The sequence below is a fragment of the Castor canadensis genome, chromosome 13, assembly GCF_047511655.1.
Source record: "Castor canadensis chromosome 13, mCasCan1.hap1v2, whole genome shotgun sequence".
Taxonomy (NCBI): domain Eukaryota; kingdom Metazoa; phylum Chordata; class Mammalia; order Rodentia; family Castoridae; genus Castor; species Castor canadensis.
The window spans coordinates 122,715,602-122,734,675 of record NC_133398.1 but is presented as its reverse complement, the minus strand read 5'-3'; the positions used below and the strand labels follow the sequence as shown (position 1 = coordinate 122,734,675).

At 52.3% G+C, this 19,074-nt stretch overlaps 1 protein-coding gene across 8 annotated transcripts in view; it reads right to left on the bottom strand.

Annotated features, from left to right (window-relative positions):
- Positions 1 to 17,226, bottom strand: part of Phf2 (PHD finger protein 2) — an 88,497-nt gene extending 71,271 nt beyond the window's left edge. For 3 of the 8 annotated variants that reach the window (XR_012440561.1, XM_074052524.1, XM_074052525.1), the window contains exon 1: positions 16,528 to 17,226. Coding sequence is in view for 7 of the 8 variants with exons in the window: in XM_074052524.1 (XP_073908625.1) it covers positions 16,528 to 16,655 (128 nt within the window). In the remaining variant the exon portion in view is untranslated. Of the gene's footprint in view, positions 1 to 15,495; positions 15,654 to 16,527 lie in introns of those variants that run through there. The other 5 variants (XM_074052526.1, XM_020186577.2, XM_020186586.2 and 2 more) reach the window with 3 other exon arrangements.
- Between the last annotated feature and the right edge of the window lie 1,848 nt (positions 17,227 to 19,074).

Here is a 19,074-nt window from a genome sequence, read left to right as displayed (position 1 = left end):
AGGACTGGAAGCATGGCAGCAGAATGCCTGCCTCGAGAGCAGGAAACTGTGTGTGTGTGTGTGTGTGTGTGTGTGTGTGTGTGTGTGTGTGGTACTACATGACTGAGATCTAGAAGAAGCTATGAATGGGTAAAGGGATCTATGTTCATAAATTGTTATCACGGCCACAGTCGGGAGCAGAGACTCCAGCATGGAGAAGAGAAGAGTCATTGGGATCCACATCCCAGGAAACCCTAAATGAGCGCATATCATGGGACCATCACAGCTAGTCACCATGTGTATCTGTGAAGTGACGATGCACCCCCTCTCAGGGTCATAGCAGTCTGCTACCTGACTAACCCAGAACAGTCCTGTGAGCTGTCAGGGCTCTCCCGCACAGGCCGGGGAGCCACCCAGAAGTATGCTGGACTGTTTAGAGAGAAGCATCCTGCAAGGGACAAAAATCATCCACAGGGACACTCAGATCTGGTCAATGTGACTCTCACCTGTCAAAGTCACAGGACAGAGGGAGTTAGTCTGAGAAGTCACCACGCGTCACCCAGGAGCCAGGAGGTGTGAGGACAGTCAATGGCCTCAGGGGTGGGTGGTGGCAGAGGAAGGACCCAGGCAACCGTGCAGCTTGTGGGTGGTGATGGACAGGGCTCTTACAATGCTGATGTAAGACACGAACATCTGGGGAAACTAGGTCAGGGCAGGAAGAGTGCAACTCTTCTATAAATCTAAAACAATTATAAACTTCAAGGTATGTGAGAGGAAAATGCAAATGAATGACTTTTGACTTAAAAGGACTTAAACAAGGAAAAGACAGGAGACAGAAGAAATGGGAAGGTCTTCCCCAGCCCATCAAAGGAGAGCACTGACTTCTCCCTCTGAACTGCTCGTCCATCTTCCCTAGGAGGCGTTAGGACCATTGGCAGAATCATACAGCTCTGAGAAGGAAGGAGTTAAATGTGAGTAAGCTTATGAGTGGGTAACTGCAAACCAAAGCATACTGAAAAACTGCTTTTTGCCTTCCAGGTTTAATGGAAGAGATCAAAAAGTGCAGCTGCCTGGAGTGTAGAGAAATCCACACAACCTATCTAGAGATTTTGGTATTCCTAATGCTGTGGCCTTTGACCCGACAACTTCACTTCTTGGAATTTAGCCAGCAGATAACTTGTATATGTGCACAAAAGTGTACAGACCAGGATCACCACTGTGCAGTACACAGAAAGGGGCTACAAGCCAAATGCATCCTGAAGCACTGTTGCTGGAGCCCAGTGAAGGAGGGAGGGGACACAGTGACACATGCAGTGTGGCATTCACAGCACGCCTCTGTTTGTGTGACGGAAAGGGAAAGGGCAGTTGTAAAAACATGAGCTGTCTCTGAAGCTGAGTGAAGCCGCTTCTGAGGATGAAAAGATCAGGATTCATATTCTCTCTTTCTCTCTCTTTCTCTCTCTCTCTCTCTCTCTCTCTCTCTCTCTGAGTGTGTGTGTGCGCGCACATGCACGATGTGCTAATGTTCCATTTACAAAATAATTCAATCACAAATTTATTTTTAAGGAGGGCTGGGAGAATGCCTGCCTAGCATGTGTGGGTTTCATCCCCAGCACCACAACAAAAATTTTAATAAATAAATGCAGTTATTGCTTATCAAAATAATGTATTTAAGCAAAGACAGATGGGTTGCTGAGTTCAATTTTCCACCAGAAAAAAAAGGCACGATATATTCAGCAAAAGGTTAGTTGCTGTTTGCTCTCAACTGGGTCCCCTGTGTCTCTCATGGAACATTTGGCAATGTCTGGCATTGCCATATTGGGGGTGCTCCTGGCCTCTTGGGGATGGAGACCAGAACTAAACACCCTTCAGTGCCCAGGCCAGGCCCCCCACAAAGACTTCACCAGTCCAGAACATCAACAGTACTGATGCTGAAAAACCCTGGTTTACCATAAACTTCACTTCCCCAGACAGTGTCCCTTGGGGGACCAGCTTCAATTATTAGAAAGTTTCTCAAACTGAACCCAAATCTACCCACTTAAAGCTTCCTTCTCTAAGCTTGAACTGTGTGCTTGCATTGCCCCTACACACACACAAAGTGGCTCTGACCTCTCACAGCCTCCAGGTCCCTCCCTCCTTCAACCTTCCCCCACAGGTAGCCAGAGAGACTGCCCCAAACAGAAACCCCATTGGGTCATTCCCAGCTTTGCCTCCAGGGACACAGGTATTTCATAAAGAGTTTATGGGGGTGAAGGGGAAAGAGGGGCAACAGGCAAGGCTGCACTGTTTGTCCTGTGACAGCCTAGGGACTCATTCTCATACTTGCCTAACACTGAGAAGGGCTGTACCCAACTGGAGCCAACACTTCTCACAACCCCCAGCCTAGAGCTGCCCTCTTACCCTGGCTGACAGTGAGCTCACCTGGTGCTGTCCACCTCCACCCTGCAGCCCCTGGTCCTTATCACCCATCACTGGGGATGAAGGCAGGACGGCCCTGATCCCAGTGGATACCCATGAGGGAAAGTGATCTACCCAGATCACATGATCAGATACAGGCCCACACCTGGCTATCCAAGGACCCCTTTCAAGGCCACCCTAGCCACCATCTATCTGTATCTGTCCCCTGAGGTGGGACCTTGGGGACACAGGCCCTTGGAGCTTTAGTCCCAGCCCAGCTGTAGCTCAGAGAAGGGGAGAGATGTGGCTCTCAAACACTTACCTGCCACAGGCACCCAGTGCACATGTAGCCACCAGAAAGGATACAGTACTGATTGTGTACTCCATCTTCACGGCCAGAACCCAGGAGCAACTAAGACAGCACAAAGCCAAAGCACGGTCAGGAGCTCTCTAAGGGACAACAGGCCTGAGAGGCCAATGGGCACTGGAGGTAGATGGGTGCTGGGTGGGCCAGAGGGTTGGTTATACAGACAGACTGAAATAAGAGGTCACATGCAGCTGGGCACCAGTGGCTCACACCTGTAATCCTAGCCACTTGGGAGGCTGGTATCAGGAGGATCATGGTTTGAGGCCAGACTGGAAAAATAGTTTGTTACACCCCATCTCCAAAATAACCAGAGCAAAATGGACTGGAGGTATGCATCAAGCAGTAGAGCGCCTGCTTTACAAGTGGGAAGCTCCAAGTTAAAATCCTAGCCCAACCCCCGAAGAAAAAAAGGCTCTTGTGATAACACTATACTGTGAGAACCTCAATGCCAAAGTCAGCTAGCCATTTCCACCTCCAGTGGACATCAGTGCAGCTGAGGGCAGAAGCAGTGCTGAGTAGGCTCAGACCTTCCAAGGGGCAGGCAGGGTGATAGTGGTAGACACCCTCTGTGCAGCACTTCCACCATGGGCGGGGGGTCTATCATCCCTCACACCAGGACTCTATCATTCCTCTATCATTCCCCTCTATGCCCCACCTGAACTGTCACCTCCAAACTGGTCTCTGGTCCCTCTCCTTCTTGCCCTACAACCCACGCTTCTGCAGCACTCTGAGAGCTCTTTATAAAATGTAAACTGAGGAATACTGTGCTCCTGACCTGATCCTATCATGTTGGGAAGACAAATGAGAACTCCTATCCATGGCCAAGGTGTCTTCCCCACAGCATGTCCCCTGGAGTCCCAGGCACCAGCTGCTCCCTCCACACACCATGCTCTGGGTCACCTCCCACACGCCCTAGCAAAAATTTGTGGGTACCTGCCCAATGGGGACACTCCGGCCCCAGCCACAGTCCCCAGCGGGACCTGCTGCTGCTGTACCACCTGAGGAACAGGAACCCTGCTGCCTTCCTCACTGTTGCATCTGGTGCCTCACAAAGAGCCTGCCCCCCATCCGAAGGAGCTCAGAAGATGTGGCCATTGGATGGACAGACAGATGAGGAGCCAGGCCCAGTTACCAGCACACTTCCTAATGCCCAGTGTGGTCTATGCAGGAGGCCTGGGCCCTTCTGAGACTCAGGGATTCCTCGTGTGTGATGTGCAGTCACCCAGCACAGTCAGCAGTAGCATGAATGCCTCACAGACTGTCCCTCCAGCCCACACTTTGGCAGAAATGGAGGAAGTAGGGGCCCCATTATCAGTAGAAAACCTGTTGGCTGCTGACCCTGCCATGGCTGCATTCTCCTGAGTAGCCTCAGGTCCAAGGCCCACCAGGGAGCTGCTGCAAGGACGAGGGTGGCACTGAAGGTACCCCGTGCCATAAGCAACTCTGGGCAGGGGAGGTTCCTCCTGGTATGTACTTCTGTGATCTGCAGACCACTGGACAGAAGGCAGCACAGTTCTGTCTACTTCAGGAAAGAGATGCCACATGTACTCATAGTGACTAGTCCTCATGTTTAGGGAGCCCATTGCCAGGGGAACCAGAAAGGACCCTTGTGCTGCCCACAGAGCCTGCACAGGCAGCTGCATCTGTGGCCACAGGGTCTCCCCCTCCTCCATGGGCCTGAGGAGCTCCCCCAAGCCCACCATCCCCTTCCCACGTGTTCATGGGGGAGGCAGACTGTCTCAGGCTGAAGTTTCTGGATTGTTCCAGGACACCAAGAGTCTCAGGATTCCAGGCCTCAGTCTCTCCTGTACTGAAATGGATCCTGAACCCCCAGGGCAGTATGTGTTCTCACTCCAGTGATGGTAATATGCGTGGGGGTGGGCCCTGCCCCCCTCTACAGCCCCTGCCTCTAGACCAGACCTGTGTCCCAGGAACAGTTCCCAACTGCTCCTCCCGCTCGCCCTAGTTTGCCTGGAGATGCATGCCTGATCTGCCTCAGAGGGGTTTCCTAAGGGGAAGGTGAGTCAAGGGGCAGTCACAAAGTCCACTGGTCTGCTGCCCTACAGGGGTTTGGAACTGCCAGCCACAGTGGTGGAGTGCAGGGGTCATGTTCTGTGCCAGTCTGGCTGCTCTGGGTCTCAGAAGACCCTTCAAGAACAATCAGACCCCCATGCTTGTCCAGCATGTGGCCTGAGCCCAGCCATGGCCTGTCAGGAGCAAGAATGAGGGCTTTACACACTCTCTCAAGGCTGCTCTGTCCGTGTCACGTATCATATGGTTCAGAAAATGATACCCCAACTTGGGGGCCCAAACCCAGGCACACGCAGCCAGAGACTGTGTCCCCAAAGCTTCCTGAGGATGAGGCTCCACCAAGCACACAGCTCACCAACAGCCTGAGCTTCTGTCCTCTCCAGCTCCTCTGGGTTGCCCTCAGGGCCCCTGTGAGGCAGGGAGGCCTGCATCTAAGCCAGCCAGACACCACACAAGTGGCAGGTTCTCCTGCTGACCCTCAGCACCTTCACTCTTACTCAATGGCCCACCAGTCCCAGAGCCTGAGTTTCAATCCATGCGTCTCACTGTCCAGCTGCAGGGGACTGGCTTGGTGCCTTCCTCCCCGACCCTCACTCTGGGACAGGCATCAAGAGGGATGAAAAAGGGTGCAGGTCCCTCCCAACCAGAGCTTGCCATGGCCTTGTGCTCCCTCCTGAGCCTCTGCAGGTTACTGAGGCTCCTAGACCCAAAGAAGCACCCCCAGTCACGCCTAGACCTGGCCACTGTAAGGGCCTCTGCTGCTCCTCTGGCCAGCGCTCTCACTGGATCTGCCACTCCTGGCCCACCTAGCTCCAGACACCCTGCCCTCCAGCCCCAGGACAATCCAGTGTCCTTTTCCTACTCCCCCTGGTCAGCCCTGGAGCTTCCCGTCACCTTTATCCACGGAGGGACACTGTTAGGGGTGCCTGAGACAGCCACCACCACTGCACATCCCAGCCTCCTGTTTTGTTGTATTGGCCCTGGCAAACTGTACCCTCCAAGCCTCAGGTGGCTAGTCTACCCAATGAAAATAACCCACCAAGCTCTCAGGGCCCGTAAAGGTCAACAAGGTCACCTGCTGCCCCCATGAAGCAGCTGGCACTTCTCCAGGACTGTGCTTACCATCCCCACCACAAGCATTGGAGGCCCTAGGCTTCCCCGCACCCCACACACTGCTTCAGCCACAAAGGCAGCTCCCAGGGAGGGCAGAAATCAAGTGCAGGTGGATGGAAGCCTCTACAAGGGGCCCCACACACAACTTAACAGGGCTCCACGTGCATGCGAAAAGGTGCCCAAGCCCTGCCACTGGCATAGAGGTTCAACAAATGCTGGCAGTTACAAAGGAACACAGTGATGCCCATCCACAGGCATGCAGGCATGTACTGGGCACACAGTACCTGGGTGTGCACATACCAACACATACAGGAACAATGATGGAGTGTTGGGGGCAAGGTGGTACCCTGCACGTCCAGTCACCATATATTAAAAGGTGACAACAGAGATGATGCAAGTAAAGGAGTGTAGCTCAGTGGCAGAATTCTGGGTTCAATTCTCAGCACCGCAAAAGAAAAAAAAGAGAAAGAAAACTAAAAAGGCAGCAAAGATTAATCCAAAAAAAGTAAATTAAGACAACAGTTTCAGCCTGGCACAGTGGCTCACATCTGTAATCCAAGCTGTTTTCGAAGCGAAGATCGGGAAGATCACTGCTCAAGGCCAGCTCAGGCCTTGACCTCCACCTTAACCAATAAAAGCTGGACGTGGTGGTGCAAGTCTGCCAGCTCAGCTACACAAGCACAAATAGGAATAGCACCATCCAGACCAGCATGTGTATAAGGCCAAGACTCTAGTCCAAAAATTCCTAAATCAAAACGGCCTGGGGGCATGGCTCGAGTAGTAGAGCGCCTACCTGGCAACCGCAAAGTTCTGAGTTCAAACCCCAGTACCACCAAAAAAAAAGAAAAAGAAAATAGTTCCACTTGCAGTAGTGCCTCCAATCCCCCCGCCGCCCCGCAAAAAAATAGCCTAGGGATGAACTTAACCAAAGACTTGGACACTGAAAGCTGAGAGAAATTAAAGAACACACACACATGAAAGGAGAGACAGTCCACATTCATGGTCAGAAGACTTAGTATTACTCAAAGACATCTACAGATTCAGTGCAACCTATCAAGATTCTAGCAGCCTTTTCTGCAGAAATGGAGCAGTCAATCCTCCAACCCACATGGAATTAATTGGAAGGGACCCCAAAGAGATGAAAGAATCTTGAGAGAGAGAGAGAGAGAGAGAGAGAGAGAGAGAGAGAGAGAGAGAGAGAGAGAACACCAAGTAGCAGTGTCTCACACCTGTAATCCTAGCTACTTGGGAGGCTGAGACCAGGAGAATTACAGTTTGAGACCAATCTGGGCAAATAATTTGAAAGACCCACCCCCATCCCCAAAATAACAAGAACAAAATGGACTGAAGGTGTGTCTCAAGTGGTAGAGCACATGCTTTGCAAGTGCAAAACCCTGAATTCAAACTCCAGTCCCACCAAAACAAAACAAAAAAAAGAATGTTAAACAAGAGGAACAAGCTGAAGGCCTTATATTTCCTAATGTCAGAACTTACTACAAAACTGCAGTAATCAAAACAGTATGGCGGGTCAGAGGTGTGGCTCAAGTGGTAGAGCACCTGCCTAGAAAACTCAAAGCCCCGAATTCAAACCCCAGTACCACCAAAAAAAAGAAAGAAAGAAAGAAAAAAAGCCACACAAAAAACTGCCACAAGGATAGACATAACAGACATAAAGACCAATGGAGCAGAATTGGGAGTTCAGAAATATACCCTGTACATACAGTCAAATGATATTCAACCAGGGGACCAAAGGCGTTCAACAGAGAAAGAAGAGTCTTCACTAAATCATGCCTCAACAGCTGGATTTCCACTTGTGCTTTAGTTTGGATCTTAGAAGTCCCCACAGGTACTGTGGCACTACTGGGAGGTGGTGGAACTTTTAGGAAGTGGGGCCTAGTTGGGGGGAATCAGGGCATTGAGGGAACCCAACCCTTCCTGGTTTTTTTTTTTTCCTTCTTCCTGGCTGTCACATGCTCCTTACCATCATCACAGACCTAGAGCAACAGCCCATGGACTAAAACATCTGAAACCATAAACCAAAATAAACCTTTCTGCCTTTAAGTTATCTTAGGTACTCTGTCACAGAGGTGGAATGCTAAGTAACACAACATGTGAAAGAATAAACCTGAGTTGCTCTCATTCTCTCTGTAGAGATGACCCATTTTCAGTCTATTGAAAGTATATTCCTTTCCTAATAAACTTTACTATCACTTTCACTAAAAAAATTTTTTTTAAATGAACCTGCATCCTACCTACCTCATGTCATTGCAAACATAAACTTAAAATGGACCAAAAATCTAAATATGAGTTCAAACTATAGAACTCTTAAAAGAATCATTGGGGTATATCTTCATAACCCTGGATTTAAAACAGATTCTTAGGTAACACCACCAAAAGCATGAGCAACAAAAGAAAAAAATATACATAAACTGGAGGTCATCAAAGTTAAAAACTTTTTGTGCATCAGTAGACATTATCAAGAAAGTGAAAAGACAGCCAGGTGCCTGCGGCTCACGCCTGTAATCCTAGCTACTTGGGAGGCTAGGATCAAGAGGGTCACAGTTGGAGGCTAGCTCAGGCAAAAAGTTCAAGAGACCCCATCTCCAAAACAAACAGAGCAAAATGGACTGGAGGAAGGCTTAAGCGGTAGAACACCTGCTTTGCCAGTGCAGAGCCCTGAGTTCAAACCCCAGTCCCACCAAATTAAAAAAAAAGTGAAAAGACAGCCCCGGGAATTAGAAAAAATATTGCAAATCACGTACCTAATAAAGGTACAATTTCCAGAATATATAAAGAACTCTTACAGCCCGCCAACGACAAAAAAAAATAACCCAATTTAAAAATGGGCAAAGGAGCCTGGAGGTGGTACAGAAGGCTCTGGGTTCAATCCCCAGCACAGCAAAAAAAAAAAAAAAAAAACTGGGCAAAGAGCTTAAGTAGACATTTCTCCAAAGATACATCCAAATCACCAACAAGCATATGAAGAGATGTTCCAAATCATTAATCATTAGGAAAATGCATATGAAAACCACCATGAAATACCAGTTCACACACACACACTAGGACAGCTACAATTTTTTTAAAAAATGAAAACAACAAGTGTTGGTGAGGAAGTGGAGAACATTGCAGGCCTTGTGGAAAATAGTTTCTTGGTTACTCAGAAAGTTAAATATAGGGCTGGGGGTGTAGCTCAGTGGTAGCACATGTGGTTAGTATGCCCAAAAGAACTGAAAACAGGTGTTCAAACAAACATTTGTGCACAAGTGTTCATAGCAGCACTATTTACAACAGCCACAGGTGGAAACAATCCAATGTCCATTGATGATGAATGGATAGACTGTGGCCTATCCATACAATAGAGTATTATTCAACCATAAAAAAATCAATGAAACAGGGCTGGAGGTATGACTCAAGTAGTAGAGCACCTCCTAGCAAGCACCAAGCCCTGAGTTCAAACCCCAGTACTGAAAAAAAAAAAAAATCAATGAAACACTGACACAAGCTACAATGTAAATGAACCTCAAAAACATTACACTCAGTGAAAGAAGCCAGATTCAAAAGCTCACATATTGTGATATTCTATTTATATAAGAAACAAAACATACAGAATCGATAAGTCCATAGAGCCAGAAAGCAGACTAGTGGTTGTCAGGGCTAAGGGAAGGTACACGGGGAGGGGCTGCTTAACGTAGAGGGTTTACTCTGTAGTTAGGAAAATGTTTGGATACTAGATAGAGGTGATGGTTACACAACCATTATGTATACACTAAATGCCACTAAACTGTACTTTTTTGTAGTGCTGCGGTAAACTGTAATATTAAAATGGTTAATTTTATGTTAACTGAATTTTATACCAACTCTTTAAAAAAGATAAAAGACTGGTATCTCTGTATGCCTGGACAGACTTCCAGTTCTCAGGGTCTGTTATGAAAGTCAGTCTGGTCAGAATTCTAAATAGGTTTTTTTGTTTCCCCCCAGCACTTTGGGGGGGGGGGCGGATTGACACAGGTAGAGTAGCCCACTGCCATCAAGTCACAAAGCTGGGAATTAAGGCTGGCACAAGTAAGGGGATGGACAGATAAGGAGGGATGCAGAGATGGGGCCTTCCGTGGGAGGGACCCTGAGCAATTCGTGGCACACTCTTGAGATTGAGCCCAGAGCTGCACAGGTGGCTTGCAGCGAACCACCTCCTTTACGTAACTAGCACCATCTGCAGCCCTCATGGACAGAGCAGTTTTCAGTACCTGTATTTGCTCAGACTCTTGAGCCCAAAGAGCACAGCCAGACACCACCTCCTCACTTGCAGCCTCTTGGAGGTGAGTGCGTCCACTTGCCCCAGGTCAGAGTGCACTGACTAGAGTCAGGAAAGGTGCATGTGACTGAGCTCTGTGACTTCTCCCTTGGCGGCTTCTGGGTCATTGCTGAGAATGGCGATGACAGTGTGACCCACCCTATGTACAACTCCTGGTTGATATGGGAACCAAAGAAAATGACAGCTGCACAATAACCCTTCAAACAGTTCCTGCAGCACTACTGTAACCACCTGTAATCTCAAAAGTCAGTTGGCAGACTTCGTTTACCCACAGCCTGAACTTCAGGAGTTACATCCTTCCAGTGTACTCCATCATGGAACACTGTCTTACGGTCCGCTTCCAAAAGCAAATTCCTTCACATATTTGAAATAAAGACCAAGAGAAGAGGGTGTTCTGGAGTGGCAGAATCGACATCAGACATCCCAAACTTCAGCTTGGATCTCAGGTCATCTGTTACCATGCCTGATGCCCAAGTGGCCCCAACAAATGTGGGCTGCAGCCCCGAGGCTCACACCAAGCCCATTTATAGCCACATATTTCCAATAAAAGCAAACATTCTGGCTATTAAGATGAGGCTCACACCAAGTTGCTTCCTTTGAGACACATCTCATTTAGAAAACATCATTAGAAGTCTGCTTTATGCTCTAGACGCTGGCCGGACATTCGTCCCACCTCGTCCAGAACTTGGAGAACTCACACAGGGAAAATTCCCTATCTTAAAATGATTCATTGTTATTCCTAAACACAAGGCAATGCTGCCTCTGTGAGGAGACCCCTTCCCCAGCATTCAGCATTTGGGGCTCTGACCACCCAGATATTAACCATGGCACCTGACCCCTCGCAGGGCCCCCTCAACTCTCTGATATACACACTCCATTAGCCAACAACAGAATCAGCCCACTGAGCACAGCCACAAGCCCCAGTCCATATCCCCAGGTACCTCAGATGCAGCTCTGACCAAGGAACTGAAGGGTGGATGACATAAGGAAAGCCCACACAGGCTAACTCAGTCCTGAGGAAGATGGACATAGAAACAGGGCCTTGGGGAGGAGAGCATATACAACCCAGAAGGAAAGACAAACATAACACTGAATCAGAGACAGGCATGCTAGAAAAGTCTTGTCCGCTGTGCCTTTCAAGCAGTCCCAGAATCTGACCCGTTCCCCCACTCCAGTACCCCATCTCCTAAATGAATGAGCCCTATCCTCTCTCATTTGGGTGGTAGCAATCACCTCCGGGCTGGCTCCCTGCCCCCACCCTCATGGGGTGGGGTGTGCCTGCAATCCCAGCACTCAGGAGGTTGAGGCAGGAGGAGCATGAGCTCACAGCCAACCTGAGCTATATGGTAAGGCCCTGTCTCAAAAAACAACAACAACAAAAAAAACCCTCAGCCTGTTCCTTCCCCATCTCTGCTCAGACCCCTCATTGTGGTTCTTGCCCTCTGATGAGCTGAGTCCTGGCTTCACCTATAGCCCCCCAACAATAGCCTCCTTGCCCCCACACCATCCCTATTTCTTTGCTCTCACGACACTCGCTCACCCATATGGGACAAGACCCACTACAATGAGATGGAACTCCATCTGCAAGTTTCATTCTCTGACCAAAAAACCCCTGTAAGGGGCAAGAAATCTCTCTGGTTACCCCCAAGTCCTCACAACTACTCCAAGCCCTCATAAAATACATGCTGAACAAATATCTACTGAGGATAAGTGAAATTTTTGTCACCAAAGTCCCCTGCACAGCTTTCAAGCTCTTTCAAGTCAATTTTACTGGTGATACCTCCAAAAAGCCTTCAAATCCAATAAAACAAGCACCTAAAAGAGGGTCACAGCTGGGTACCAGAGGCTCACACCTGTAATTCTAGCTAGCTGGGAGGCAGAGATCAGGAGGATCATGTTTGAAGCCAACTCAGGCAAATACTTCTCAAGACCCTATCTCAAAAATACCCAACACATAAAAGGGCTGGCAGAGTGGCTCAAGTGGTAGAGCACCTGCCTAGCAAGAGTGAAGCCCTGGGTTCAAACCCAGTACCACTACCAAAAAAAAAAAGAAAAAAGAAAAAAAAAGATGGGGATGGGCTTGGAGGAGGAACCTTACAAGGATGTGAGAGGAAAGGCACCTCAGGTACAGCACATTACATCCCAGGACTGAAAGGAAGGTCTCCTTCTCCAGTCCCTAGCCCCCACCCTCCCCCAATCCATCAAGGGAATGCAGGAGGAACAGCTAGAATGGTACACACTCCCCCTCCTTCCCCCTTGGAGAATGCCTCCACAGGTATCCCTGAAGAAGCAGGCTCACCCTAAAAGCAAGCTCGGGCCCTAGAAAGCAGCTGCCTCAACCAAGTTCTAGGCCAGGGTCACTGCCAAGAGCAGATTCCACCACTGTGAGTGTAGATTGACTCCGAGACCTTCTTTTCAATTCTCTCCCACACAGGACTTGCTGGAGGAATGTAATGTGACCCCAGGTAGGACAAATTGAAGCTTTTTAACTTCAACAGTTACTGTGTTTATTTTTACAGCTACTGTGCATGGCAAGTTACACTCACTAATGTTCTATTTCAGGGAATGATACGAAGTTTCCTTTTAAAAGACATATTGGTGGAGTAAGGAGACCAGAGAATTACATGCAATGTGGGATCCTGGAACCGGAGGACACATCAAGGAGAGCAACCTGGTTAAATCAATCTGAACAAAGTCTGTAGTCCAGTCAACAGCACTGCACCAGTGTTCTCTCCTTGGTTTTGAAGCTGGCACCGTGGCTATCAGGTCAGATGTTAATTTTAGGGGAAGTAGAATAGAGGGGAAGTGGAGGGAGAATGTATCACTTTTCAAACTCTTCTGTAAGTTTACAGTCCCCCCAAAATAAAAAGTGTGAAAGTATGCAAACTTTCAAGAAGTGAGTTAAAATATGAACTATGAAGCAAATCACAGTACAGGTGCTCTGCAGGCCTGGAAAGAGTCAGCAAGGTCATCCAAGAATACCTAAGGTTGAGAAATGCAAGGGGCTCGCCCTCCATCTTCCACCTACCAATGAAAAAAGTGTGCTAAGGGAGGCCCAGGAATCTGCTCCAGCTGGAGCAGCAGCCCAAGGCCCAGTCCTGCCTCTCCCTGCCTCACTCCCCAGTCCCCAACCCCTGACCTCAACTTTTCCCCATCTCAGCCCCTACCAGGAGCCCCCAGGGGTCTAGACCCACCAGGAGGCTTTTCCCAGATCTGGGTTCACTTGAGCAATTAACCCTTGATTAGAGACATGAGAAAATACCTCCCAAAGCTGGGACCCTTTCAGATCCCAGGCCACCCCAAATAAGTAGAAATGAATCTGTGCTGATCAACAGCCTGTCCTGGATCAAATCAAATCAAACTAATAACTAATAAGGAGACAAAGCCCCCCCCCCCAAAAAAAAAAAAAAAAATCTTTCAAATACCAGGTCTCATCTCCTCTTGCCTTTGCCTGGGCTAACAGCAAGGACTCTGAGCCCCCGGGCTAACCCCTCTCAGTAGCAGGCCCTTCCTTCTTGGGTTTTCCCCTAGGTTGACATCCACCTCAGGACTATCCTTCCTTTCCCAGAGGGTCCCCCTGGGCATAGAACGAAGTCCCAAGCACTTTTACCTGCCCCAATCTGGGCACCAAGTATGGCCAGCAGCAGAGAGGTGACAGGTACCCAGGGAATCCACAAACCTTGAGTGTGTGTGGGGGGGTGGACAACTCACCACTTTCGGGGCCATTCAGGGCCAGAGTCTCAGCATCTTTGGATGTGAGGAAGCCCTACCAGCTCTGACCCATTGTGGTCTGGTCATGAACCCCTCTGAGATGGCTGTCAGTTGGCTGGTGGCTCTGTTTTGGGCAGAGCCCAGGGGTCATAACCCTGGGGGTTTACCACAGCCCTAGATATTCTGAGAAGGCAGTCCAGGAGGCTCAAGAGATAATAGTGAGCTAAGGAGGCCCCCTGCCCTCCTTACAGACATTCCTGTAACCAGCATGAAGGTGGGATTCTGGCCCATGGCTGACAGATGTGAGCAGGCCCCATCCTGGCTCCCCCTAGACTGGACCAGAGGGCACAGCTCACTTTTAAGGGATCCTAAAGTCCCATGGGGTGAGCCCTCAGAAGGATCACCTCCCTGGAAGGAGGATCAGGGACCACCTACCACCACACCCCTTCCCCTCCCTCCAGTCTGCTCCTGGCCATTTAAGAGTGGAGCCCCAGAGGGCAGACCCGCCCTCCCAGGGCCCGAACACATCCCACAGGCAAAGTCAGATCCAAGAGAACCTGTTGGAGCAGTTTAGGCAAGAGGGTCACCACCACCTCCTCCTCCTCCTCCTCCTCCTCCTCCTCCTCCTCCTCCTCCTCCTCCGCCTCCTCCTCTTCCTCCTCCTTCTCCTCCACTTCTGGGTGGGAAGGGACCTGGGCTCTCGAAAACTAGGCACTGGGCCAGGTCATGGCCACGGGCAAGGGCCAAGAGGGCGGGCTTCAGTATCTCCGGGCTTACCTCCTTTCCCCCTCCCCATCTTCCTTAGAGACCATAAGGTCATGTCAAAACTGGGGTGTCCCTGCCTGGAACAGAGAGGAGGGAAATCGGGGACCCGCGAAGGCCAGGAAGGAGGCGGCAAAGCCACAACCCCCACCCCTACACACACACACACACGGTTCTGTCACCGCACTCCCGCCAGGGCCCGCAGGCCGGCCGGGGCCAAAAGCCACGCGGGAACCGGGGAGGGGTCCTGCCCGCCAGAACAAGGTCCAGGGGAGCTCCCAGGCCACGGCAGAGAGTGGGGGCGCCGGTCACCATCTCGCCGGAGCCCCCTCGGCCGCCCTAGCCGTGCCAGCTCCGGAGCCCGCCAGTCGCGCCTCTCCGGGGACCCGCGCCAGGCTGCGCGCCCGCCTCTCCCGGCCCGACCGCCCCGAGACCGCGCGGGGAAAGTTCCTGCAACTTCGCAGGGGCGGGGGGGAACGGCGGGGGCGCCGGGCCTGGGCCTCCCTCCGGTGCCCGGCCTCCGCGGCCGCCGCGGCCCCGCTGTCAGGCGGCCCGGCCCCGGCCCAGCGCCCCAACTTCCCCGCGCCCGGAGCCCACCTCCCGGCCCCGCGGGCCTCGCTTTGTGCGCGGCGGCCGGGGACGCCCGGCGCGGGCCCAGCGCCCCCGCCCTGGGCACAAAAGGGCGCGCGGCCCGACCCGGGCGCCCGGAATGCGGCGGCGGCCGGTCCCCGAGCCGGGCCTGGGGCGCGCAGCCTGGGGGCGCTGGACTCGGCCGGGCCCAGGCCGGCCGGCCGGGCCCGGGCGGGGACCGCGGCGTGCTCACCTGCCGTGGAACCAGTCCTTGCAGGCGTCGCACTCGATCATGAAGCGGGTAACGTCGTAGGGGAGCCGGCAGACGCAGTACACGGGCACCGTCGCCATGTTGCCGCGCCGCGCCGCCGCTCGCCCCGCCGCTGCGCTGCCCGGGTCGGGCCGGGCCGGGCCGGGGGCCGGGCCGCGCGGGGGCGGCGGGGGCGGCGGGGCGCAGGCGGCGCCGCGGCCGGGAGGGGACGGGGACGGGGGCGCACGACAGCCCCCGCGCGCGCGCGCGCGCGCTCCCGGCCGGGCGCGTCCACACAATGCCGGCGCGCTGGCTGGAGGGGCTGCGCCGGGAGCCGCCCGCCGGCCCGCGGGGCGCAGGGCGCGAGTGTGCGCCGGGCTGGGCCGCGCGCGGGACACAAAAGGGAATGGACGCGCGGGGGCGGCGGGCGGGGAGCCGCGGCCCCACCGAAGGGACCCCCGGCCGCCGAGCGGCCTCTACGTCAGCGCCCCGGGTGGCGCCGCCTCCGCCCGCCGGCCTGGGCCCAGCTCCCGCCGCCGGGAAGGCGGGCCGGTGGAGAAGGTGGGCCGAGAGTCCCGGGGGAGCTGCTGGACTGGGGAGACTCCGTGGGAGAAGGTGAACCAGGCGGGGGGGGGGTGTACTCTGGAGGAAGAAGAGGGGGGAACGACGGACCCGGCAAGCTGCCCGGGAACGGGATGAGCCCGCAGCCCGTCCTTCCTCGTCCAGAAGGCTGAGAAGCAACTCCTTGGCCCGAACTTTCCTCTGACCCCCAGAGTGGGGAAGAGGGGGCTTTTCCTGCTCTCCCTGGGCTCTGCTGCGTCCCTCCCATCCCAAATTCCGACTGGATTTCTGGCTCAGATACAACTTCCCCTTCCCTGCCTCCTAGCTGGGGGCTGTCCCCGCTCCCCCCCCCAATCCCCTCCGCCCAGATCCCCTGGTGTTTCCCTGATCTCCAGCCCCCAGGAGTGGAGGACAAAAGTCAGGGGGACCAGAGAGCGTGCTGGCATGGGTCAGCTCTGTAAAAAGACAGCTTACCTGGCATTTGTGCTGCCCAGGAACCGGTTAGAGTCCCCAGGCCCCGAAAACCTAAGGATCAGGGAGGACAGTCCAGCGACCTCGCATCTGTGCAGCAGGAGTCCTGAGGAGAAGCTAGGAGGGGCCATGTTGCCTGTGTCCTCCCCTGCTGTGTTCGAGGCCTTTGGTGTATGGGGGAGTGAGAAGGTGCCCTCTGGGGGATGGTGGCTCTCCCCTGTCCCCTCCTAAGTTGCATCCTTTGGGCACCCTGCCAGACAGGGGCCTCATTTCTAACAAGAAAACTGCCTGCTGGAACTGCCTCCCTCCATAACTGTCTTTCCCCTTCATCCAGTGGCAAAATCCACACGACACTAGGACATGCTGGTCACTGTAGGTAATCCCTCCACATACCTCAGTGTTCTTGACAAGGCACAGTCCTCACCTACTCTGGCCAGCCTGCAAGCTGGCAGTTCAGTGAGGGTCCTCCCTCCTATTTAGTTACTTCCCCTCCACTCCCCAAACAGGGGACTCCTGGTGCCCAGACTCAGGATGTGACCCAAGACAGGGCCTTAGCCACAGGCAAGTGTGAAGAAAGTGGGGGTGGGAAAAGAGAGAGGAGTACCCCCAACCTCACACCTTTGACCTGTCTGGGATAAGCCTATTGGCTGAATTTCAGCTGACCTTCCTCCTGGATACTTCTTGACATACTAAGGTTCTGTGGAAGGAATAACTGTTAAGCCACTTCCAGCGTCAGCAACTTGGTGTGAATTTGTGCAGCTAAAGGGTGGACTCCAAAAGACCCAGGGTGAGCCCAGTTGCCTAATGGACACTCCCTTTCCCATGACAGCAGTACTAGATCAGTCACGTGCCCAGGGCCCAGCACCACTGAGTTAGTTGTCCAGTTACCCAAAGCCAGAAACTTCTGGAGGTCCCAGCACAGGGAGCAGCCTTGACTGTGGGCAGTCCTCCCTCCCTGAACACTTCCAGTTCCTTGTTTACAAATGATAGTGGTAGTTACCCAACATTTGCCAAATACCTCCTGGGCACAGTGCTGGTGACACTGGTGCCATTTTACAGAAGTGAAAACCGGGGCTCAAAGTAACTAAATGCCTAAGGAAGAGAAATGGCCTGGCCAGAGGGCAGAGGGAGCAAGGGAGGAGCCCACACTTCTGCAAGTCCTGAGCCTGTGCCCCTCGCCTTGGCCTTCTCCCAGAAAGCCCCATCTCCCTCTGCAAGTCATTTATCCCCTAGGATATGGATATCTCTGGCCATCTTCCTGGCCCTCATGACTATCTCATCTGCTGACAGCTGTGCTTTCTGCAGCTGTAACTGTGAGTATCCACCAGACACTTTTCTGGTTTTCAGAACCCTTGCAGGGCTGCCTGCTATTTGCCATATCAAACAGGCCTCATCCCAGGGCTCTCTCCATACCTTCCCTGTTCTCCCTTTTTCTCCATCTCCCCCCATGACATGCTCCTCTGCCCTCCTCCCCACTTCCCTACCTGTCTCACACATGTACTTAGACAGCATGATTGTAGAAGTACATAGACCCCAGTGGGTGACTGGGGTGGAGGGGGCAGAGATGCCCTCTGAGAAGGGACCCAGGCAAAAGGAGTAAAGTGAGCTGCTCATGCTGGCCACTACAAGGAGAGAAAGGACTTCCAGAGGAGGGGGGTAGTGGTCCCCAAGTTCAAGTGGCATCCTCCCCCACCCACATCACATCAGTGGCCCCTTCTGGTTGTGCTGCCTGGACCTCAGTACTCACCTGCCAAGCGGTCCCTACTTCCTCAGGACTCACTACTGTTCAGCACCTGCTAGTCTGTACTTGTATTCCTATGTCACTGCCTAGGACTCCAATCGGCCCGGCCTGTGACAGGTGTCAGGAGGATGGGCTCATGAGCTAGGTGGCCCCACGTGCCCTTGCATCCTGACACTGCAGTGGGGCACATCCACAGCACTGCCCAGCAGCACCTGTTTGACACAGACATGTTTTCTTCCTCTTACAACAGACACACACAACGCCCATCTCAGTCCCTGTTTCCTTAATGTACCCACTCAACAAAATGGGTTGAGCCTTGGTGCAGGTTGCCTTAAACTGCAATTAACTATGCATATTATAAAATTCACCATTTTAACCTGGGTTTCTGTTGTTGTTGTATTGTTGCTGTGCTGGGGATCACACCCAGGGCCTCAGCCATGCTTGGCCAGCTCCATACTGGAGAACTACATCCTCAGCCCATTTCAAACATTTTTAATGGACAGCTTAGCAGTATTGAGCCCACTTACACTACTGTACAGCCATCACCACCATCCATCTCCAGAAATGTTTTCATCTTATCCAATTGAAATTTGGTCCCTGTTGAATTACAACTTCCTACTGTCCACTCCTCCCCACCCCACCTTCTGGTGGACACCTGTCTACTTTCTATCTCTACAACTTTTGCTACTCTAGGGACATCAAAGACATGGAATCATATAGTATTTGGTTTTGTGTGATAGCTTGTTTCACTTGGCAAAATGTCCTGAAGTTTTATCCCTGTTGAACCGTAATCAGAAATCTCTTCCTTT